The 25,036-nt window shown below is 40.7% G+C and overlaps 1 protein-coding gene across 1 annotated transcript in view; it reads left to right on the top strand.

The window, feature by feature from the left end:
- LOC122739291 (putative speedy protein E7) overlaps positions 1-21,257 on the top strand; it is a 75,787-nt gene extending 54,530 nt beyond the window's left edge. Inside the window, exons 2-7 of the mRNA XM_043981095.1 lie at positions 16,879-17,040; positions 18,232-18,429; positions 19,231-19,289; positions 19,579-19,664; positions 20,335-20,509; positions 21,198-21,257. Of these exons, the coding sequence (XP_043837030.1) occupies positions 16,879-17,040; positions 18,232-18,429; positions 19,231-19,289; positions 19,579-19,664; positions 20,335-20,509; positions 21,198-21,257 (740 nt within the window). The remainder of the gene's footprint in view (positions 1-16,878; positions 17,041-18,231; positions 18,430-19,230; positions 19,290-19,578; positions 19,665-20,334; positions 20,510-21,197) is intronic.
- The last annotated feature ends 3,779 nt before the right edge of the window (positions 21,258-25,036 follow it).

The raw sequence follows: 25,036 nt of genomic DNA on the forward strand, positions 1-25,036 counted from the left end.
TTCAGACGCTGGACACTTACTAGCTGTGTGACCCTGGGCAAGTCACTTAACCCCCCCCCATTGCCCCGCAAAAAAATCAACCAAACAAACAAAAACCCCCCTTTTCTACTGTATTATTTTGCATCCCTAAAGATTTAGAGCTGGAAGTGATCTTAAAAATCATCAAATCCATTCCCCCTTTCATTTTCTAGATAAGGAAACTGAGGCTCAGAAAAGTTAAGTGATCTACCAAGGGTCACATCATGTCCAAAGCAGAATTTCCTGCATCCAAACCCAATTCTTTATCCATTACACCACAATGTTTCTCTATAGGTTGTTTGTCCAGCCTACACTTGCCTTTGAGTCCTGGATGGAATTAGTCAGAAGTGTCTTGACAACTTAAACACTCACTTTCATAGGGCTATTTTCTCTTCCCTCCCCTCCCCTCCCCTCCCCTCCCCTCTCCTCCTCTCCCCTCCCCTCCCCTCTCCTCTCCTCCCCTCCCCTCCCCTCTCCTCTCCTCCCCTCCCCTCCCCTCTCCTCTCCTCTCCTCTCCTCTCCTCTCCTCTCCTCTCCTCTCCTCTCCTCTCCTCTCCTCTCCTCTCCTCTCCTCTCCTCTCCTCTCCTCTCCTCTCCTCTCCTCTCCTCTCCTCTCCTCTCCTCTCCTCTCCTTTCCTTTCCTCTCCTTTCCTCTCCTCTCCTTTCCTTTCCTTTCCTTTCCTTTCCTTTCCTTTCCTTTCCTTTCCTTTCCTTTCCTTTCCTTTCCTTTCCTTTCCTTTCCTTTCCTTTCCTTTCCTTTCCTTTCCTTTCCTTTCCTTTCCTTTCCTTTCCTTTCCTTTCCTTTCCTTTCCTTTCCTTTCCTTTCCTTTCCTTTCCTTTCCTTTCCTTTCCTTTCCTTTCCTTTCCTTTCCTTTCCTTTCCTTTCCTTTCCTTTCCAACTTGGTCTCCCTATCTAGCCCAGACTGGAAGTACAATGGCCACCTGGGATCTAATCCCACTGCTGATCAGCATAAAAGTTTGGACCTGCCTTTTTTCCAAACTGGACTAGTTTGCTTTCTTTATGCTGCCTGGTAGTGTCTTCCCTTTCCCCATAACCCCATTTCAGGGGCTCATCATGTAGATACCAGATTTAGTTTAGATCCTTGATGTGGTTTGGCTCTACAACTCATAACTCCAGAGTTTAACTAATCCTCCAGTCTCAGCCTCCCTTAGTCAAAGGGGTTACAAGGCTGCACCAACGTGCCTAATCCCACCTCCATAGTCTTATTAAATAGTTCTAGAAGGCACTTTCCTAGTATAGCTGTTCAGAGATTGTTAGGATTTAGGAAATACTGACCAGAGATAAGTCTTGAAGCCTAGGAAATATATGTAAATCAAGGATTTATATAGGAATATATATGTGTATATATATACATACATACATACATACATATATATACACACACACACACACACACACACACACACACACACACACTCTGGTTTCCTCCCTGAGGAGAACAACGGTAACTGACAAATGCTTTCAAACATTGCCTGCCATAACCTAGGGAGAAATACCCACACTACAGCATTCTTTCTTCCTTCCTTCCTTCCTTCCTTTCTTTCTTTGCAGGGCAATGAGGGTTAAGTGACTTGCCCAAGGTCATACAGCTAGTAAGTAGCTTGGTTTCTTCTAACATAGAAGAAATTCTATGTTATTCTAACAAAGATTCTAACAATGATTCTAACAATGAGAACCCTTTCCAGGCTAAACAGAGACATCTTTGAATGTGTGTTCATTCTCTGATCCTTGAGTTTAGGAGATTCTTTAAAACATTCCCCTTTTTTTGACTAAAGTTTTAGACCCTAGGAAAAATCCCTAGATCCATCTGCTTTTCTTCCTCTGTAGACTATGTTGAGATCTGAGTAAATAAGCTCAATCATTTTCCAAGATTACTTGATGATATCAAGAGATGTTCCCAGCAAAAAGAGTAAGGACAATATTATTGCTGGTTCATCTCCAAAAAAAGAGAGAAATAATGGTGTAATACATAGAGTATTGGGCCTGAAGACAAGCAGACCTGGGTACCAATCTTTCCTTGGACTAGCAATGTGACCCTAGGTAAGTCATTTACTCTCTTTGTAGGTATATAAAATTTCTAAATATTTAACTATTAAGTAAAAAGCAGTTGCAATCTTCATTGGTAGGAGAATCACACACCAACAAAAACACCAGTCATCCCTGTATGCATTTCTTCTAAGGAATTAACTTGTTAAATGCTAATTTGCAAATATATTATGGGTTTTCGATTTGAAAGAATTTGGATTTTTTTACACTAAGAATGTTCCTGAGAATTTGCTTATCTATCAGATCTTTGGAAATCAAATTAATATTTTAATGGAAACAAGGAAGCTCTTTACACAAAGGAATCCTGCACTAAATTCTATCATAAAATGATGAATCCTTATGTAAAATGGATTATCACTGCCTAACTTATCGCTTAATAAAGTTGAGATTTCTGTATACTGAGTTGTTATAAAATGAGGCACATATGTGTCTGTTTTTTCTATTCTAGTGGTTTTAAGTTTGTGAATGTCATTTGGGAGCCCAAGCTTTGAAATACACCCAGATGTCTGAATTCAATTGAGGTGAAGGGGGAAAAAAAAGAAATTGTGGTCTAGAAAAAATAATTTGCTTCCTTGAATTATTGAAATTTCAAGTTACTGGGTATAATGTTTCTTCTGAAGTTATTTTGTCTTCTGGAGCATACATCTGATGTCTTTCTCACTCTTTCTTCTCTTTGGAACTGCTACTGTTGCTCACAAAAGCAAAAACAATTTTCAGAAACAAGGCTCCTACCGAGTCAGAGTCCCCAACCAGGGTCTCTCCTGAGGGTCACAGCTATGTTATGACTAGCTCCCCAGGCAACAGAAAATCAGTGAGGGAACTGTGACCCATCTTCAGGGATGGCCCTGATAAAAAGCCCCATTTCCGGCGCCCTTTCTCACCTTTCAGCACTTTCCTTGCTCCTCTCTGTGAGCTCAATGCTGAATGAAGTTTTGCTGGGTATTAGCAAAGCATTTGACAAAGCCTCTCTCTATATATAACCTTTGGGAAAATGTAGATAGGTATCGGCTAGAACAGAAATCCATTCATCACATAGTGGAAAGTCCTGGATTCACAGTCAGAAGTCGGGGTTCAAATCCTGCCTCCACCATTTTACTACCTGCGTGACCTTAGGGAAGGGTCTGATCCTCTTTGGGTTTGTTTTCTCAACCATAAGATGAGGGGGGTGTACTAGACCAAAGCTTCTTAAACTGTGGTCATAACCTCACAAGAGGTTGTCAAACAGAATGTGGGAGCTGCAAAAAAATTGGCAATGGTAAAAGGTTATGCATATCTACTTTATATACCTATATACCTGGGGTCAGGTAAAAAATTCTCAGGTGAAAAGGGGTCTTGGTGGAAAAAGTTTGAGAAGCGCTGGACTAGCCAAGCTCTAAGGTTTCTATGGTCTTGATGTGGATTTGAAGCTATCAAATGACCAGACTGAAAAGGTATCACTAATGGCTTGGTGTTAACTTGACAGGGGGGCTTTAGAGGAGAGTCTGTTCATGAATTCTTGTTTAACATTTCAATCAGTGACTTGGATAAAGGTATAAATGACACCCTTATTAAATTTGCATCTGACACAAAAGTGGGAGAGATTGTCAACATTGGACTATGGTGTTCCTAACCTAAAAGATCTGGATAATCCAGATTGGGAAATGTTAAACAAAATAAATAAAAATGCAATATGATATAAATTAATTTGGACTTTTCTCAATCAATAGGGGTCCACAAGGAGCTGTTTCTATTTGAGTTTGATACCACTGGCCAAAAACATTAGTTGAGAATTCTAATAAGAAATAGAATATAGTTTAAACTCAGGAGGACCTGAGTTTAAATTTGGCCTCAGGGGGCAGCTAGGTGGCGCAGTGGATAAAGCACCAGCCCTGGATTCAGGAGTACCTAAGTTCAAATCCGGCCTCGGACCCTTGACACTTACTAGCTGTGTGACCCCGGGCAAGTCACTTAACCCCCATTGCCCTGCAAAAAAATAAAAAAAAAAACAGAAATAAATTTGGCCTCAGACATTTGACACAAGCTGTGTGACCTTGGGCAAGTCACTTAACCTCATTGCCCCACCAAAAACCAAAATAATAATAATAATTAATAATAATAATTCCCTTTTCCCAAAGAAATGACGATCCATTATTGAAATTTCAGTTAATAGCTATAATAAACTAGCATTTGTTATAGAGTTTAAAAGTTTATCAAGCTCTTTATGTGTTGCTTCATTTGATGCTCACATATTTGGGGCAAAAAGATCTTCCTAGGACCCCTCAAATCATACCCATAGATGATCATTTTATGTTTGTATATGTGTATTACTGGTCCTGCCCATTCTATCCATGAATGAATGAATGAATGAAGAAGTGTCTATCAAATATTTACTACGTGACAAGAATTGTGTTAAGCACTGGGGTTGGAAATATAAAACCAAAGATAGCTCCTGCCTTCCAGTCTCTCATACCGATTGAGGAAACAGCATATTAGGGAGTGATGACATAGGGGGAGATATTTTGGTTTGCAAAGTTACACGGATAATGAGTAGAGCCTGAAGGATTAGAGCAACACACTTTACCGAGGAACAATGGTGATGTTGCTTTTTTATGGTTCTAGATGGGGAACTAGGTGGTGAAATAGAGAACCAGGCCTGGACTCAGGAAGACTCATCTTGGTGAGTTCAAATCTGCCTCAGACACTTCCTAGCTGTGTGACCCTGGGCAAGTCCTTTTACCCTGTTTACCTCAGTTTCCTTATCTGTAAAATGAACTGAAGAAGGAAATGACGAACACTTCAGTACATTTACCAAGAAAACCCAAATGGGGTCACAAAGAGTTGGACACAACCGCAATGACTGAACAACAATAGATGTGACTGTAGCACAGGCAGGAGCGTGATGGTTCAACGGGGGTTGCTTTTCGGTAAGATAGCTTCAAGCAGTAGGCTGTAAACTGGACTATTCTAAAGACTCTTGGGTTCAGGGTCCCAAGCAAGACCTTATTTGTATTTATATTCCTAACACAATGCTTGGACCATAGTAAGAGCTTAAGACATGATCCATCTGTTCTAATGTAATTGAGTGGGCCACAATGAGGCACTTTAGCTATCAGAAGAGGAGAGCACTCAAAGTGGGCTTTCCAGAACTAAAAGGGCATGGACTCCAGGGCAAAGCACCTGGCGAGAAAATGGCCAGGGAGTAAGAAATGGTACTTGACATTGTAGGATTGAGGATTAGATGGGACCTTAGAGTTCGTCTAGTCTAACTCCTTCAATTAAAAAAGTAAAGGGAAGCTAGAATGGTTGTGATTTCTCCATGAATATACCCATATCAAGCCATAGAGCTGACTCATGAACCCAGGTCCTCTGACTACAAATCTGTGCTCTTTCCAATCTAAATGTTGAGCATCTCAGGGCCCTGTAAAAAGTGTCTGGTTGCTAAAAGATAAATACCCAATATCTATATAGCCCATTGCTCAAAGGGCCATTTACATAAGACTCTCTTCACTGGTAGAGAGTGAGTATTCAATGCTCATGAGAGACAGTGGGTGAGAGCATTAGAAAAGAGAGATCCTGGTTTTCTGGCTTCCGGCTGGGAGAGAGAAGATGCTTGGTTCTAGATTCTCTTCAGGTTCCTGAAGGAAGAGAAGGACCCTGGGAAGGGAGCTGCATTCATGTCCCTATCTCCATCTTACTATACTAAAGGCTTTGAGGAATTTTCCTTTGGTTAAGATCTGAGATTCTGCCTTTTGGTTGAATTGAGTTATCTTTCTCCCAGTGAAAGTACTCATCCACTCTGTATCATCTGGTATAATCTCATATGTATATGTACCTTCTCGGATTTCTGTTTTGCTGGTGATTTGGATGAATGGATTTATTCATGGTTTCCTATTTTTCTTCATTGTGGAACTGATATTTGGTGGGAAGGGAGTCAAGTCTTGGATATATTTAACTTGGATGAACTCCTCTCCCATTACGGGGTAGCATTCAGGAGCACAGCTTGAGTATAAAAAATATTTCCCCTAGACTAACAATATTTAAGAGAGTAGACAGATGTGCTTTTAGCCCATTACTCCTCTCTAGGAGAGCAGAATGGCCAGCCTATAACTCCCACTTCTTTGCTTTCCTTCCCTTGCAGGAATCAAAGTCTTCCTTGAAGAAGGGTGAGGGGAGGAAACTCTAGAGATATATGCTCTTGCCTCCCTTCAAGCCACAGACTGATGTAGACACATATAACCTATATGGACAAAACAAACAGAGCCTCACTCTCTGCATCAAGGATTGAAAATTCCTTTGAAATCTGAACTCCTGGCGATTATACCAGATTGTCCCTTCATAGAAGTCCAGAATCTCAAAGTTGGAAGGCAACTTAGAGGTCATGCAGTTTCTGGCTAGAAACCTGACAAGTGATTCATACATTCTCTCCTGGAAGATCTCAAGAGACAACAAATGCACCAATTCCCAAGATAACCCTTTCTGCTTTCCTGATTTGATTTTTTTTTTAAATGGTACATTTTCTGTATCAATGCTGCTCCTAATACTTTCAAAAGTGGATTACAGTATCTCAGGATGCAATGGATTCTCTGTCCCAAGAGGTATACAAATGGAAGTTGAATAACTGAAATTTGAATGACCACTTTTTAGGGATGTTGTGGAGGTGATTACTGTTCAAATACAGCTTAGACCAGATGGTTTTGAGGATAGTTCTAGATCTAAAATTCTGGGATGATGGGATTTGGATTCTACTTCCAGTTCTGCCACATACTAATCACGCAACCTTGGGAAAGTTACATAGCTTTCTTAGCTTCAGTTTCTTCAACTATAAATTAATTTTGGTCTGAACCTATGATTTCACTAATATAGGTCACTCCCTGGTGAGGAAACTCCCCCTTCCAATGCAGAGAAGCAAGGAAGCATAATGATAAGTGCTTACTTACTTTAATTAAATTGAATTGCAATGGTTGCAAGTCTTGGAACACCATAATCTTAGAATACACATTTCAGGTGATTCAGAGATCAATGGAAAGACATATTATGGATATAAGTAGTTAGTGATCTATTATCAACACCTCTATTCTCTAAAGGAAAATCAGCCAGACATCCTATCCTTCACTGATCCATACATCTGTTGCTTCTACAATCATGTTTGCGGGTTGCTAGTGAGAATAGAGGTGTCTCAAAAGAAATAATTGGCAGGGGAAAATGCCTCTCTACCCACTAAGGACCACAGACAACTGCATTGCTTTCCCTCTGTGAAGGTAGCCGGAAGTAGCTTCCCACTCTTCTCCATTCCTAGTCTGTCCCTTCACTTCAGCAGTTTTAAAGTGATAGAAATCAATGAGACTATAAATCTATCGCTGGAAAGGACCTCAGAGGTCACTTTATGGCCTCCTCATTTTGCAGATTAGAAAACAGAGATTTAGGGAGGTTAAATTACTTATTGAAGGTCACATAAATAAAGGTCAGAAACAGGATTTGAATCCACATTCTCTAGATTCTAGATTCAATACTCTTTTCATTGTGCCATGCTGCCTCACTAGATAAATGGTATGAAGATAAATACAAGAATGGTTACACTACTCTTCCAACTTAAATGTGTTGGCTCTGCTTCTTAGAATACAAGCTTCCTTCAAGGCTCAGTTCAAGTACCACTCCTTATGTGATGCCTTTCCCAATTTCTCCCCAGCTGCTAGTACTCTCCCAATTAATGTCTACTTACCTTGTATTTAATTTGCATGTGTTTTATATCTGTAGTATCATCTCTTGCACTTGCTCCCCCAACTTGCACTTGCATTGCCAAGCTGGGTCTTTAAGGGATAGCTAATTACTTCTCCCCAAAAGATTCTACAGGTAACCCTGAGGGACTGGGTTTCTAGTACTGTTATTTGTGAGCTCCCTTCAAATGTGCTCCCTGTTGATTATCAGCCAGAGTACATTAGCTTTTAGAAAGGGTATTTTCTAAGAGGGTACATTGAGGACCATTGTTACAGAATCATCTTTCTAAATTGGGGATATACTCTCCCTTTGTACACACAAGGCCCCTAAGGAGAGAGAGATTTCATATTAGCCAAGGGACAAATTCATAGCCAGTGGTTACTAGAAGCCCTTTTCTCCCTTAACAAAGTTCTTATGACGTTCCTTCCTGGTGTCACTCTCAGCTGTGATCTGAGGATTAGGACACTTTTCATGTCTTTAGACTGTCTTTTCTTGGTGGGTCTAATTTTTCCTTTGTATGGCTGTCAACTCCAGGTACAGATGCTGCAGTCAACCACTATTGCTGCAGAGATACTACCAGCTATGGTGCACCCTCAAGATGTTCTGACCTTTCAAGATTCAAAAGGTCATCATTTGGTTCCTGAGGGATGGGAGGAGAAACTTGATTGTCTTTCTTTCTTTTTGGAGAACTATCAAAGGTCTTTATTTATACATTCGCACGCGAATGGGCCAACTCCCTAATGGAAATGGTGGCAAGCATGGGACTTGGGAGCCCTTTTATCTCTTAACCCGGCTGGCTCTTCCCTTCTTCCTCAGTTATAATCTTCATGCCAAGACACTGGTGCCAAACACTAGCCAATTGGAATTCAGTATAGTCAAAGGGGCAGCCCTCTAAACTCCTCCTCCACATGACCATTGATTGTCTTTTTTAAGGGAAATAATATGTCAGTGGTCCTTCACCCCTGAATTTGATTACCACAGTACTCTGTGTGTGTGTGTGTGTGTGTGTGTGTGTGTGTGTGTATGTATGCAGAATAACTACAAAGGAAGTCAATACCAAATGAAATGCAAGATAGTTAAGGTAGGAGGTGAGTAGCATGGGGGTGAGGGAGATCAGGAAATGTTTCATGAATAGGTAGTACTCAAGTCACACCTTGAAAGGAGAGATTCTGTGTGAAAATGAGATAAGAATGCATTCCAGAAATGAGGGATAGCCTGGGCAAAGGAGCAGAGAAGGGAGTGTATGAGAAATAGAGAAAAAGGAGAGTTTGGCTGGATCTCAAAGTATGGAAAGGGTAGTCATAGGTAATGAGATAGGAAAGATAGGTTGGGGCTAGGCTGTGAATGATTTTAAAAGTTAAACAGAGGAGTTGATATTTCATCCTGATAGCAATCAAGAGCCACTTAAGTTTATTGAGTCAGGGAAAGATATGATCAATTCCGTGCTTATGGAAAAATCACTTTGGCAGCTGTGTAGGGTATGGACTGGAATGAGGACAGATGAATTAGGCTGTTGCAATCTTCTAGGTAAGAGGGGCTGAGCCTCTAAATGAAGATGATAGCTATGTGAGTGAAAAAAATAGAACATATTCAAAAAATGTTTAAGTAGAAATGGCAGATTTGGCAACTGGTTTTATGTCCAGGATGAGGGAGAGTGAAGGATTGAGTCTAATGCTGAGGTTACACATCTGGTAGACTGGAAGAAAAGTGGAAAGAAAACTGGAAGAAATAGGGAAATTTAGAAGAGTGATAAGTTTGGAGGAAAGATAATGAATTCTATTTTGGACAGGTTGAGTTTAAGATTATTACAAAACTTTTAGTTTGAAATGTGCAATAGGTAGTTGGAGATGTGAGAGGGAAGTTCAGGGAACAGATAGGTTGAATATGTAAATTTATATAAAGATGATACAATAGGGGCAGCTAGGTGGCACAGTGGATAGAGCACCAGCCCTGGATTCAGGAGGACCTGAGTTCAAATCTGGCCTCAGACACTTAACACTTACTAGCTATGTGACCCTGGGCAAGTCACTTAACCCCAATTGCCTCACCAAAAACAAACAAACGAAAAGATGATACAATACACTCAGTCAACAAGAGAGAGAAGGGCCCAGGATGGAGCCCTGGGAAGCATCAACAGTTAAGGAGTAGAATATGATCTAACTAAGGAAATGAAGGAATAGCGGTCAGATTGAAGGAAACTAGGAGGAAGTAGTGTTATGAGAACTCAGAGAAAAGAGAGTATATAGGAGGAAAAAAATGGTTGTCAGTGTCAAATGTAGCAAGGAGGTCAAGAAAGATGAGTACTGAGAAAAGACAATCAGATTTAATAGTTAATTTAATAAATCAGTGGTATCTTTGAAGAGAGTGGGTTCAATTACTAAAAGGGATTGAGACAATTGAGAAGATTTGAATTGTAGAAGAAGAGTTTCTAGGAATTATGGTTGATAAAAGGAGTAGAAATATAGCCCAATAGACTGAGAGGATGACACTGTCCTTCCTGCTCTCCATTGGGGAAACAAGACATGGAAAGTGAAAGCACAGTTAAGTCTCAATTAGAATTTTGTGAAGTGGTCTCATTTTTCTTATTTTCTTTGTTTATTTCCATTGGAATCAATTGCCATAATGTACTTATAGGTATGAGCAGCTAGGTGATACTGTGGTTAGAGCACTGGGCTTGGGAGTCAGGAAGATCTGAATTCAGATTAGGCTTCAGACACTTCCTGCTATGTGACTCTTAACCCCTATTTGCCCCAGTTTCTCATCTGTAAAATGGGAACGCACTGGAGAAGTGTGTTCTTTGCTAAAAAGTATCTTTGCTAAAAAACCCCATAGACAAGTCCATGGAGGCACAAGGAGTCAGAAACAACTGAACAATTCAACAACAACAGCAGCAGCAGCATATGGTTATAACCTCAAATAACATGAATTCGAATGATGGGACCACTTCAAGGATTCATTATTCACAATAATCAGGATCTACCTATATATATTTAAGTACTAAATGAGATATAGGAAATAGTGCTAAAGGATCATTCCCCAAAAAGAGGGGTCACTATGAATGAAAGAAGTTATAAAATACTTTATGTATAAGTAAGAGCTTCATGGGATCTTGAATGATGGGTTGAATTGGGATAGATATAGGGAACATAGACATCATGAAGAGAGGTAGGAATGTATATGACATATCCAAAGGATAATGAAGAAATGAAATTGACAAGAGTGGAGGGATAAAGGGTGGTAAATACTGAAAGATACAAAATTAGGACAACTTTCTTATCTTGGCATCCTCTGCTGGTTGGTGGGAGGTAAACTTTGGTACTTCTTACATGAGTATGCCTTTCCCTACCCAATGGCCTAAGTGTAAATGCCAAGGCTTTCTTTTCTTTTCTTTTTTTTTTTTTGGTGAGGCAATTGGGGTTAAGTGACTTGCCCAGGGTCACACAGCTAGTAAGTGTTAAGTATCTGAGGCCGGATTTGAACTCAGGTCCTTCTGACTCCAGGGCCGGTGCTCTATCCACTGCGCCACCTAGCTGCCCCAGTGCCAAGGCTTTCAACACAGTTTTTCAAAGAGGCCCCCAAGCAGTGTAAGAGTGGCTTAAAACCCCCTGTGCGTCCCAGTCCTAACTCTACCAGAATCAATTCATAATGAGTTGCCTTTATTGTCTGATAAAGTCTGGGTGCTTGAAATTCAACAGGATAATTTAAAGTAATATTTTGTTTAAAATGCAGTGTTTGAGTAAAACTCCAAATCAATTTTACCCAAGACTTTCATCTTTCAGTTCCTAGCTTTTCTATATTTTTAGGCAAACATAATCTCCAGGTTTCTAAATCACTACAGTTAATTCACTAAAACATTCTTGTTTCCAATGCCTATGGTGTCCATAAAGCCAGAGAGCCCCTCAAGTCCACTTTTATCCATTTTCCTTTAATCCAGGAAGCCATGTCTGCCAAGAAGAGAAAAAAACAGGGCCTCCAGGGCCCCAAAGTTCATCTTCCAAGCCGTCGTCCCTAAAGACAGTTCAGTCAGACAAGGGTGGGCAGCATTCTACTGGACACCCTTGTCGATTTGAAATTTAAGAAGAAAAAACAAATAGTCTCACTGAGAGGCAGTGAAAAATACTTACACAGACATTTTATATAAATTCTAAGGAGACAGTGGAATCCTTAATACAACAGAAAGGGAATTGGTAGAGTACATTTTAGAAATGTGGTGGGGGGAGGGGTAGTTATGACAGATCCCTTAAGGAAGTAGAAAAAGCTACTTTCATAGGAAATGATACACTAAATACGAATAAAATACACAATTCCTTCAGTTATACAAAGTTTAAAGACCTAAAATGCTGTCTTTGGATGAGGAAATAAAATGCTTTATTTGGATGAGTGAAATATTATACCAACAGAAAAATCATTTTCTTCTCTGATAGTTTAAATTTTGCTTAGGAAAGTTTCTTCAGACCCATTGCTAGTATGGGATCTTTGACTCAAAAGCACTGACATGCTGTGAAAGTTCATTTCCTTCCTGCAGAAATCATCTTGGCACCTTGTCTTGTGATCCTCTGGTGATAGGTGATATAACTACTCCTGGACTACTACCTCTCAGGTCCCATTACCACATTACTTCTTTCTTCTTCCCTAACCCCTAAATGGTCACTTACTCTCCCAATATGCTTATACCTGTTGTAGGGTCTTCCTCCACCCTGCAATTGAATTTGTCCTAATGACTGGAGATATCTCTTAGCTTCTTTTTTTTTTCTGATGATGACAAACTCTCTGAACTTTTCCCATTAGAGATGTAACTTGATATTCAAACTTATTTGTATACAATTCTCCTAATTGGTAGAGAATGATTACTTGATGCTCTGTACCTGTGTGAGGGATAGAGTTGGAGAGAAGTTAAAAGAGGAAACACCCTAGTCTTCTGGTTTCCATCTTTGAGAGAGCATATGTGTATTTCCAGGCTCTCTTCAGGGAGCAGTCCTTGGATGGAGAGAAAGACTCCATGAATAAGCTAACGTGTAGAGAAGGCAGCACTCCTCTCATGTCCAAGCTTCCTGGGATTTTGAGGAATTTCCCATTGGGTCAGGTTGAGGATTCTCTCACTTTGGTTGAGCAGAAGTATCTCAGTCCCAGTGGAAGCACTCATTCATTCTCTATATTATCTGGCATATTGGCATATCTAGCATATTTGATACCTGGAATGCATAATTTTTAAACACCTCTCCTTAATATGACAAAATTATTTTCAGTAACAATAATGAAATGAAATGAATAAGAATGTACAGAAAATGCAATGACTGTATATATGAATTTCATATATATAACATAAACATATACACATCTATATATATGCCATGATATGGTCTATAGAAATAGTCATAGCAATGAAAAAGAAATAAAAGAAAAACATAAAAGAGAACAAATAGATTGATATTTTTAATTGTATATAGAGTATTTTTTGAAAAAATGGAAAAATTTTATACCTACATATTGGTCTATTATAGAAATTAATAATGTCATTACAATTTATGTTTTTGGGCCTTAAGTTCTACAAATTTATCAATGACTTCATCAAAATTGATCTTTGCATACTCATGTTCAGTAGACAGTATAATTAGATTTATTCATCTCTCTTTGCTCATAGTTGATCAAAGAACATTTTTATTCATTTTAATTTTTTTAATTCCTTTTTCATGAAGCAACTGTTAAACAAATTGTCATAAAAAGTATTAAACAAGAGGATGCTTGGCAGTAATTTATAAAAATTCCATTTCAGAATGGAATTTTAATAAACCTGAAACATCTGCAAAAGGTTTGATTCGGGCAACTAGTGAATTGAATCACTAATGTAACATTTTATTTTCTTGACTCATTCTTTAGTTTTCAAACAATTAGCAACATTAAAAGAAGAATAAAATTCAATTTTAAAGATATTCAAATTCAGTCAAATATTTCATATATACACTAAAATTTGTACTTACCAAACACCAATATTATAGGTCACAAGTCACACTGTTTTAAATTTTAAACACAAAAACTCCAAGTAGTCACAATTAAAGAGCTAACATGATTCTAGGTCTGTTTTTTTCCATCTTTACAATTATTGTCCTATCGTTGTTTGTTTCAAATCTATTGTTTAGACAAAGGAATATATAATACCATAGGAGATGTAGAAGTGAATTGTTCCCAAATTGAACTCAAAGAACTCCAAATCAATCAATCATTTATTTAACACCTACTGTGTGATTAAGTTTCAACAGCTCCAAACTGACCTATTTGAAAATGCAAAGTACTGACATTGATTTCAACTATTTTTTTTTTGTCATTTCTATTAGAAATTTAATTGGGATAAAAAGTCATCAAAAATGAGGAGCATAAAAATCAACCAATCAAGTGTTTAAAGCATCCAACATATGTGGCACACTGAGGATACAAAGGCAAAATGAAACAGCCCCTGATCAGCAAGGGACAGGCACAAAGTGCATAGTGTATATATAAGGTAGTTTGAGGGAGGTACTACCTTGGAGGATTAGAAAAAGCCTCATGGGGGCAGCTAGGTGGCTCGGTGGTTAGAGCACTGGCCCTGGAGTCAGGAGTACCTGAGTTCAAATCCAGACTCAGACACTTAACACTTACTAGCTGTGTGATCCTGGGCAAGTCACTTAACCCCAATTGCCTCACCAAAAAAAAGAAAAGAAAAGAAAAAGCCTCATGTATGAAGTTTCACTTGAACTGAGCCTTGGAATAAACCAGGAGTTAAAAGAGGCAAAAGTGAGGTGAATGTACCTTCTACTTATGAGGAATAATGTGTGCAAAGCATTGAGACAGGAGATAATATATGTGCAATGCTGTGTCAGCCTTAAAGTGCTCATTTAAATTCTAGGTACCCCCCCCTCCTCCTCATTATTAGTTATTACCAGTTTGGCAGGACTATAGAATATGTGGAGTGGAATAATGGGTAATAAAACTGGAAAGGCACTGGAACCCAGGTTTAAAATATATATACATAGTGCATTAATGTTTGCAAAGTGCTTTTCTTCCCCCCCATTTCAATATTCATTTTTTTAAATTTTGAGTTCCAAATTCTCTCTCTCCCTCCTAGTCTTCTCCCATCCACTGAGAAGGCAAGCAATGTGATATCCCTTAACAGAAGGTAGTGAGGAATGGTAGTAGGAGAAGGGTTTGGGAGAAGCAGTGAAATACAAAAAGTCTGCTAACTCCTGGTCTTTTGAATCAGAAAGAGTATTAAGACTAGACTGTCCTATAAAAGAGTGCAGGGAGGTGGGGCAGTTAGGTGGCGCAGGGGCTAAAACACCGGCCCTGGATTCAGGAGAACCTGACTTCAAACCTGGCCTCAGACACTTGACACTTACTAGCTGTGTGACCCTAGGCAAGTCACTTAACCCTCACTGCCCTGCAAAAAAAAAAAAAAAGTTCAAGGGATGTATTAATCACAAGAGTTAGAAAAGTTTCAGTTAAAATGGGGAAGTGGAAAAAATTTTGGTTGAAAAATTCAAATCCATAGAGGTGTTTGGATTAGAATGGGAATTCCAAAGGGCACGGTGGAATGGGCTAGGGAGTGAGTGAGTTGGGTTAAAATAGACTGTGTAAAGAAGAACAGGGCTCATTAGAAAAAGCATAAGTAATTAATGTGGACTGACACACTAAACAGCTAAATTAGATTAGATTATTGTTGTTGTTGCTGTTGTTTTTGCAGGGCAATGAGGGTTAAGTGACTTGCCCAGGGCCACACAGCTAGTTAAGTGTCAAGTGTCTGAGGCTGGATTTGAACTCAGGTCCTCCTGAATCCAAGGCCGGTGCTTTATCCACTGTGCCACCTAGCTGCCCCCAATTAGGTTAGATTATGAAGAGTTTGGGGCAGCTAGGTGGCACAGTGGATAAAACACTGGCCCTGGTTGGATTCAGGAGGACCTGAGTTCAAATCCAAACTCAGACACTTGACACTTACTAGGCAAGTCACTTAAACCTCATTGCCCCCCACCAAAAGTAAGATTATCAAGAGTGGGGAACAAGAGAATTGAAAGGTAGATTGGTGTAATGTGCTCCCCTCGCAGAACATAGACAACAGAGGACTTGCAGAAGCAAAATATACCATCTTTATTATTATTATACCTCACTGCCTATCTCAAATAACTGACAAAATATATGACTATAACCAGTAAGATCAACCAATGAATCAATAAGCATTTATTAAACACTTGCTAAGAGCCAAGCACTGTAGTAAGTGATGAGGATACAAAGACAATATTGTAACAGTTCCTGCCCTCAAGGATCTTACATTCTATTGGGGAGATGACATGTACATATATAATTATAAACAAAATAAATACAGATAATTGGGAAGACAATAGCAGGTGGGTGCATAAGGAAAAATTTTAGGCAAAAAGTCTGAGTCTTGAAGGAAATTAAAGATTCCAAACGGTGGAGGTGCATCCCAAGCACCAAGATGTCCTCCATTCAGTTCCTTGGTATTCAAAAATAATGTTTCTCTAGAATGGTATGAGGTCCTCAGCTTACCTATTTTACTATATTCTTTGTACTATCCTTTTGTGGGGAGGGGAGGAAGCAGCTTAGAAGCCATCAATGGGACAGCAAGAGTTGATTAGAGAATTAGAAGAAAATGGAATGTCCTCTATGAGAGATGGCAAGAAGACCATCAAAGAAATCATACTATTAAGGGAAAACCAGAGTTTGTTCACCATGTTAGCATGATGAACAAGTGACGAGTTGAAGCTGGAAATTATAGTAAGGAGCATTGGAGAAATAATGTGAAATAATTCCAAAAAGGTCAGTTGGAACCAGACAGTGAAGGTATCAAAGGAGAGGAAGCTGGTGCATTGTCACAGTATGGAAGAGGTAGAGAGTCTGGCAATCAGAGCTCAGAATAAGGCAAACTGGGCTTCCCCATTGGATAGCTTTAAGTAAATTACTGAACCCCGTATCACCTTCCTTCTCTGAAAAAGAGAAAATTACAGATGCTGTTGTCACCTTTCAGGAGTGTCATGATGAGAAAATGAGATTACTGGTGTGAAAGCAATTGGAGCTAAAGGTGTAACACAAACAGAAGTCATTACTCTTAGTACAGGAGGTAGTATCTGCAACTGTACAGGCCAAACCACCAGTCAGCATCTCCTTTATGTCTCCTAATGTCTTCTTGACTGCCCTTTCAAACCAAGGGGCAGTTCTCCTGGTGGAATGGTCTGATGTCACCAGGGGCCTCCTGCCTCGGAACCTTCAGAGCTGTTTGGACCTAAACACTTAGCTGAAGTCAGTGCTCCATGGTGATACTAGTTGTTTGGTGAGGGAGAAACTGCTATTGATAGGTCTGAATTAGCTCAGAGAGCTGAAGGTACTCACCCAGGTTAAAAATTGGGCCATACCTGTGACACCTTGAGCCATCTGTCCCCAAACCATGTTCTCAGTAAGGATCCCCAGGGTGGGGATCAGCACAGGACCCGACCTGGAGACTTCAGGTAAGTGAACTAGGGTCAGGTGAAATTGTGAGGGTAAGTGTTTCAAATGTTATAAAGACAAATCAAGAAGGGAAGGGGAGAAGGTAAAAAAAGAGAAGGTATAAATGAGACCAGGAAGAAGGGAAAACAAATTTACAGAGAGACCTATACCCCACAATAGAACAGAATTCTGCTATGGGATCCTGGGAAAGGATGTGCCAGGGGCATAATAGTGGGGAGGAGAGACAAGAAAGAGCTAGAGGTCTCATTGCGCTCACTCTATCGATAAGCTCAACATGAATATACTTTGTCCTGCAAAAAAGTAAGAAAGAGATTGGAGAACAACCACTTTGTTAATATATTATGCTTGGTTCTTTTCCCTCATCTAGCCCCAGATCAGTGCAACATTTAGATAAAGCTCTAAACAAAGACTTATAGTGGATGGAATTAGGGTATGGCACCTACAACCTACCAACAATGACTTGCACACAAGAAATTACATAAATGATGTCATCAAGGACATACATGACCAGAAAAGCAAGGACTGGCCATGTAGCAAGAGTGATGACTAAAGAGATGGACAGCCCAAATGTTGATGCACAGATATCCATAAAATAGTCAAATGTCCAGAGCAAGGCCTCCATCATATTAGGCAGATCTTCTATGGAAGATTTGTGGGAGGGTGTGGTCAAGAATTACACATGGATAGATTGTGATCTGTACTGATGGAGTACCTACACCAATGAGATCACAAACCTACTGAAATATTCATGCCAAGGCAGCAGGTTAATGGAGTCACTCATTCCCTCTACCTCCTTATGTTAGCTGTCAATGAGGGCCCAGGCTTGGCCACCATCTCTTCCTGCAGTTGCCAGGTGTCCTGGTAGGCTCTGGGTCAGAAGGGTGAACTGAAGAGGTGGGGGCAGGGAGGGAGGGAAGATTGGTCTCTTCCCTGTTCATGTGGGATCTCTATTCCTACAGCCCCACAGGACAGCAGCCCTCTGGCCTCCACATCCACCTCCCCAGGGTATATTCCTAAGCTGAAGTCCTTGAGGAAGAGGGGTCTGAAGAGGGGCATGTGGGCTGTCACTAGTATGGAAGGAACCAAGCTCTGCATGAAGAAGAGAAGGAGAGCCAATTTCCGCCCTGAGGATCAGGAAGCCTTCTACAGACTTCTTGGTGTGTGGCCCGAGCAGACTTTGGGGATTTTCCACAGGGAGGTTCCATAGAAGAATGATCAGTTGCTCCAATCTAGCTCCTGGGAATTACATCCTAGTGATTCTCAAAACTCAGTTGAGGTAGGGGGCAGATCACTTGGCCTCCCCTCCATGGGACTGTGGACTCTTCTTTCCTCCCCACTGTATAGGTTCCGAGTGAAATGGGCCCCTGCCCACCACTTACCCTCTATTGAATGCCTTTAGGGTAAAACAAATTGTGCTTTACCAGCTCATATGCTGTCCAAATCCATTGGTCCCACATTCCCATTCAAATGCTATCACAAAGTATCTAGGTGTGGGCAAGAACAAAAGCAATTGATTCTACTTCACACAGTCCTACAAAAAGACAAAATCTTCTAATCATGTACGGTCTTATCCACTGGGCCTTCATTTATAGATATACATTTAGAGGTGTCCATTTTTAGAGGAAATATATCAAGACAGGAAACCTTGCAAGTGGTTTGTGACTTGCCAAAAGGTCATGGAGCTAGCCGGTAACAGAATCCCAGTCTTCTTTCTGACTCTTAGGATCTGGTTTTATTTTGTCTCCTCCCCCCACCCCACTCCCATTCTACCACATTGTAATGGAAAGAGCTTCCTTTCTTAGACCCTATTCCTGACCAGAGAAGAAAATGTGGCAGGACTTTCAGCTTCTCTTCCTTCCTGAGACTTCTTTGGGAGGAAGTTTCTCCTTCCACAACACTGGGCTTGGTCTTCCCAGCTCTGCCACCCCATGCCTCTGACCCATTCACTCCCTCTGCAGAGGATCCTGTCATCCAGAGTTTCTTGGAGGCTGATGTTTTCCTAAGAGTGTCTGATAAGGTATGGAAAGTCCCAAAGGGTGGGCCCTACAGAAACACTTGGGGATGTGGATATGACAACTTAGATTTTCTCCCTGATCAGAGTGAAGCCAGTGAAAGCATTGCTTATATAGGATAAAGGAGAAACTTGGGAAGGAAGACTCCAGGGAGATGGTGGCAAGGGATATGGTGTGGGAAATACAGGATTCTGCATTCTTGTCCTCCCAGATGAGCTGTGGAACTTAGTTTCCCAGCCTTCTTCTGTTCCTTATTCTCTTGGTTTTTAACATACTTCTCTCTGTTCTGGATAGTATCTGCTCTCCATGGTGGTTGAATATTTTGGTCGAGTGGGACTCCCAGGAGACTGCTATAATAGGATCCATTTCTTCTTGGCCCTGTGAGTACCTCCCTGCCTCTGAACCCCAAAGATAAAACTTTGTTGCTCTCCCTTTTCTGGTCCAAGAGACCATTGAGAAGATCTGCATTCCACAGAGGTATCCCTAAACTCTTTGATCTACCCATCTTTTCCAGAGCAGGTGCTCGCATGGATTCCCAATATAGTCTTTTCTCCCTGGTGGTTTTACATTGTGCCCTTACTCGTGGATGATAGGAGATGTAACAGACAACTAAGGCAACCCCAGTGAGGGAAAGACAACCACCCTTTTAAGAGTATGATTAACAAAACAGGGCTCTTTCCTACTTCCGTACCCGCAAATGCTCACTAGCTAGAAGCTAAAATGAAAAGTAGGATTCTCTGAAGAGTATACAGAAATCTGGTGCAGAAATGGTGTAGTTTCTTAAGCATCGATGGAGGTCATTCCCGCCCCCCCCCCCATCCTCAGCATTTCAGATTCTTTCCTATTGTCTTTCTATACTCCAAGCCATTCCTTAGAAATTGAGCCCTTCCCATCACCATTATCCTGAGCAGGAGCCAAACTAATACCCAGGGCCCAAAGGTTCCCCTTCATTCCTTTTTTTTTCCTAAAGCGATCTCTTCCACACAGTCTGAGGACTAGAAATGCTATTGGGGAGTGAACTAGATGAATATTTTTATTTCTCTGTGACAGCTATATTGCCTGTGACATGGAGGAAGACAACCCTGTCTCTAAATGGAGCATTTTCCCCTTTGTGCTTGGAAAGGAAGACTGGCCCATCCTCTATAAGGAATTCCTAAGGCTACAAGCAGAATTCTTCCATGCAATGGGTGGCAGAGCCTGGGTCACCCCAGAGATATGTGAAGAGGTCAGTTGGTGTTAGGGCAGCGGGAGAAAGTGGTGATGAGGGGAAAATGGGACCCAGACAAATTATCTGAGAACATTAAATTTCTATCAGTACACTTCAAAAGAGTAGAGGGGAAATTGAAGGGGAAAAGTCTTAGACCTCAAAACAACATGCATTAGAAAATACCTTTATCTGATGTGCAAAAAGGAAGCTTCCTTCGCCTCCATAACTTTCTCCTTTCTGTTCATTGCCCAAGTGGAATCTATGAACAAAGTCAAAACTGCATTCCCTACCTTATAACCCTCAATCCTGGGCACTGCTGACTCTATAGGAGTGTATACTCAGTAACCAAGGAACTGGGTTACTGTATAACTAGTGCTTGAGGAATAGACTTGGAGAGATAAGGGCAGATGGAGTTGGGCATGAGATGGGGGAAGCAAGGACAAAGGAAAACCCTGAGATGAACAAAACTAAACAATCCTTTATGTTCTTGCAAGCAGTCTCATGAGCCTCCCTCCTTCTCCATTAGATGACCAAACCACCTAACCAGGATATCTTCTTGGCATTAATTGAGACCAATAGATAAATTGCTATGGTACCTCAGAAGGGACCAGGGGAGCATATCCTCATCTTAGAATCCTCCATTCCCCCACAAATAGTCCAGTTCATAGAGGAATGGGACCCACCAACCTCCCCGTTTGCCTTTCAGATCCAGGCCCAGAATCCACTTCACTGGGTTTGGACCCGAGAACGGCACTACCTCCCCTAGGTTCCCAGAGGGGAATGCCTAGGCCAGGGAGGCAGAAGTCACAAGACAAGGAACAGGGACCTCCAGGTGAGTGTGGGCCCAACTGGGAGCAGCTCCCACACTCCATGGTCCTAGAATTACTTTTTTAGCTACAGTGGGGTTGGGGCAGGTGGAAGAGCAACAACTTTAGAAATGAAAAACTTTAGAGATTTTAACTATGCTAAGAGGTACGTAGGTAGTGCTGAGTCTGGGGTTAGGAAGACTTGAGTTCAAATTCAACCTCTGATACTCAGTACCTGTGTGGCATTGGCATATCACTTATTGTTTGCCTCAGTTTCCTCAAATATAAAATAGGGACGTTGCTTAGCACAATGCCTGGCATATAGTATGTATTAAATGATTATCTCTCTTGCCCAAACTAATATTTTATAATTTTATAATGTGGCTGAAGATTTTCAAAGTAACAGCTAACATAAGGTCAGAAATCACAGGATTTAGATCGGGAAGGGACCTTAAAGATCATTGAATCTCACCACCTTGTATCAAATGAGATAACAGAGGTAACATATTCTGCAAGCCTTAAAGTACTACATAAAGGCAAGCTGTTATTATTATCAATGCTGCTGTTGTTATTATAATAATTATTGTTAGAGGTGAGGAAATTGAGGCCCAGAGAGGTGCATCAACTTGCTTGAACTCATACAGCTAGAAAAACAAAGCACTGGGATTCCAGTACTTGTTCTTTGCTTCTGGAGACAGTGTCCATCATCACTATACAGTTTGGAAGTAAAAGAAGACAATAACAAATATACCTATATCTTCTCTCTCTCTCTCTCTCTCTCTCTCTATATATATATATATATATATATACACACACATATATATGTACACACACATATATATCTATACATATAAATAAATACATATACACATACATATAGTTCCATACATTAAAAATGCTATTCTCCTATATTTTCCCTATTTTTTTTATTATGGAGAATGAAAAGCATTGAAAATATTTCTTGGAAAGGTGTCTTAAATACAGTTTTCTGCATAAACAGAGGATGGACCAGATGACCTCCCAAGGTCCTTTCCAGCTCTAGGATTCTCTTATTTCAGAAGACCCTTGAAACTAAGGGTGGGATATGGGGCACGGGCAGGGAGAGGGAGAGAGAAAGAAGATGTGCAATTCTTAGAGAAAAAAATAACTAAAATCTTTTGAAACCCAATGAATTTATGCTGATGGGAAGAATAAAGGGAATGAATAGGACTTCCTAAGGTATATCCGGGATGGAGGGAGGACCAGGTAAAGTAATTTTGGTGAGGAACAGGAGGGTGACTCTTTCTTCAAATCTTCATTTACAACAGAAACCAAGAAAGAGAGGACACGATGGAGAGCCTACCAAAAGAAGTATTCCATGGAAAGCAGGTAGAGAATCAAGGATCTTAGAACAAAGGGAGAGTGACTGACTAAAAGAGAACAAAACAGAGGTGATGGCAGTTCTGGGAAGAGCAGGGAAGAGAAAGGAGTAGAAGTGAGGGAGGATGTGAACATTTATAGTATGAAAAAGCATGAGGAAGCTCCACAAAATTGAAGTATTATGCATGGGAGAATGTACTACATGAGGAAATAAAGAATCCTGGCCTGAATAGTCAGTCCTAGGAGGGCAGGCAGATAAACAAGTCAATACCAATTATATACATTAAGCATGCTAAGGTACTCAGGGACATACAAAGTTTTTAGAACAGCTTCGTTCTCTTCCCTCAGTAAACTTACAATGAACAAATATGTAGTCTTCTCTTATCCTAAAAAAAGACTGTCTTTTCCTTCTTGTTTCATCCTTTCTTCCTGTCTCCCCTATACTGAATGAATTTTCAAATCAATGCAAGCATTTATTAGACACTTACCATGTTCCAGGCATTTTGTTGGTTTGGGGGAATATTAAGAAAAAAATTAAAATGTTTGCTGCCTGTGGTGAGCTTACATACTACTAGAAAAGGGTAGCCTGTGTACAGAGTGAGTTGTGCCAGGCACATAAAAGCCAGGTTCCTTGCCCAAATGGCCTAGCAGTGTAAGTTGAGGAATAGAACATGAGTACACAAAACTGAGTAAGACATTTAACAGATGAATGCATAGAAATGCACCTTGTACCAGACACACAGAGCACACCTGGTATTCTCTCTAAAGGGGAACCAGTCGGGTGGAGGCAAGTCCTAGAAGTTATCTCAGGGACAGGAGATAGAAAAAGAGCCTGGAGGAACTGAACACTGGAAAGAATGTCTACCTGAGGGCAAATACTATGGAACTGTTTCCATGATCATGCACTAGTTGAATAAATTGCAAGTGCCTATCCTGACAGACTGACCTTAAGGCGGTGTGGGAATGTGTTTTCCTGATGGCCTTATGGTGTTAACCTGCAGTTTGGTAGTATTGGAAGATAGAAAGAAAGAGAGACAGATAGTTTGGGCAGCAAAGGGAGGAAATAAATGGGAGAAGCAGCTGTATATTGGAAACTCCCTAGTGGCTTGGCATCATTGGAATTTTCCCACCCTGATTGGTGGAGGTCATCCATCTGGCCTAAAGAAAGACATGGAGAAGCCATGTAAAAAAAGCTTTTCTTTCTCTGAGGACAGTGGAGCTAGGCAGAAACAATTAAGAAAAACCCTGAAAGAGGCCTAGAGAAAGGGGAAGAAACCATACATCAGGGTATTGAGGACACTAGGGCAAAATATGAAGAAGGAGTAACTAGACTGAAACATCCATGAGAGCAAAGACTGTTTTATCTGAACTTTGCACCTTCCCCTGGTGCCTAGTGCAATGCTCTGCACACATTGGGCCCTTAACAAGGGTTTGGTAAATTGACATGATCCCAGGGCAGCTAGGTGGCGCAGTGGGTAGAGTACCAGCCCTGGATTCAGGAGGACCTGAGTTCAAATCCGACCTCAGACACTTAACACTTACTAGCTGTGTGACCCTCGGCAAGTCACTTAACCCCAATTGCCTCACTAAAAAAAAAATTGACATAATCCCAAGAAGGGCTATGGAAATAAAAACTCCATATGATGGAGCTGGATCCAGAGAATGCTCTCTGGAATGAACCAGTGGATCCAAGAAAAACTCAAAGTGTCCTTGGGGAAGAGAGCAGAAGGAAGGAAAAAAGGAAGGGAGAGAAGAAGGAAGGGAGGGAGGGAGAGAGGGAGAGAGGGAGGGAGGGAGAGAGGGAGGGAGGTAGGGAGGGGAAAGAGAGAAGGAGGGAAGAAGGCTGGAAGGGAGAAAAGACCAAGGAAAAGCCTATTTCCGTGGGGGTCTTACTTCAAGTCCAGATACCTATGTTCTCTCTGTCTGAGGTCCTTGTGCTGAAAGAATACAGGATTCCCTATGAGAGCTTGCCCTGACCAGGAGTAGCAAGACAAAGAAGAGCACAGAGGAAGAGTTAGAAGCCCAGCTTTGGGAAGGGAAGGAATCCCAAAGGAAGAGAATTCTGCCAGCAGTGAGCAAGTCTCTGCTGCCCTGAGGTGTGAGGTTGACTCGAAGTCGGGGAATGGGGGCGGCACTAACCCAGTCTGGATATGCTTCACTTTAAAAAGTAGGTGTGTCCATCAAAGTTTTAAAATATAAATTTCACTATATTTTAAGTAAATGAAGGGATCTGGCTTTTTTTTAGAGAAAGCCTATTGTGAAGTCTTTTGTAAAGAAAGTGATCATAAACGTCCCACCACACACACATTCACATACATGTTCACACAGATAATACTACCACTAGTATCTAATTTCTCTTTTGTGTAAATCAAGATTTTCA

This window comes from Dromiciops gliroides, chromosome 2 (genome assembly GCF_019393635.1).
Source record: "Dromiciops gliroides isolate mDroGli1 chromosome 2, mDroGli1.pri, whole genome shotgun sequence".
Taxonomy (NCBI): Eukaryota; Metazoa; Chordata; class Mammalia; order Microbiotheria; family Microbiotheriidae; genus Dromiciops; species Dromiciops gliroides.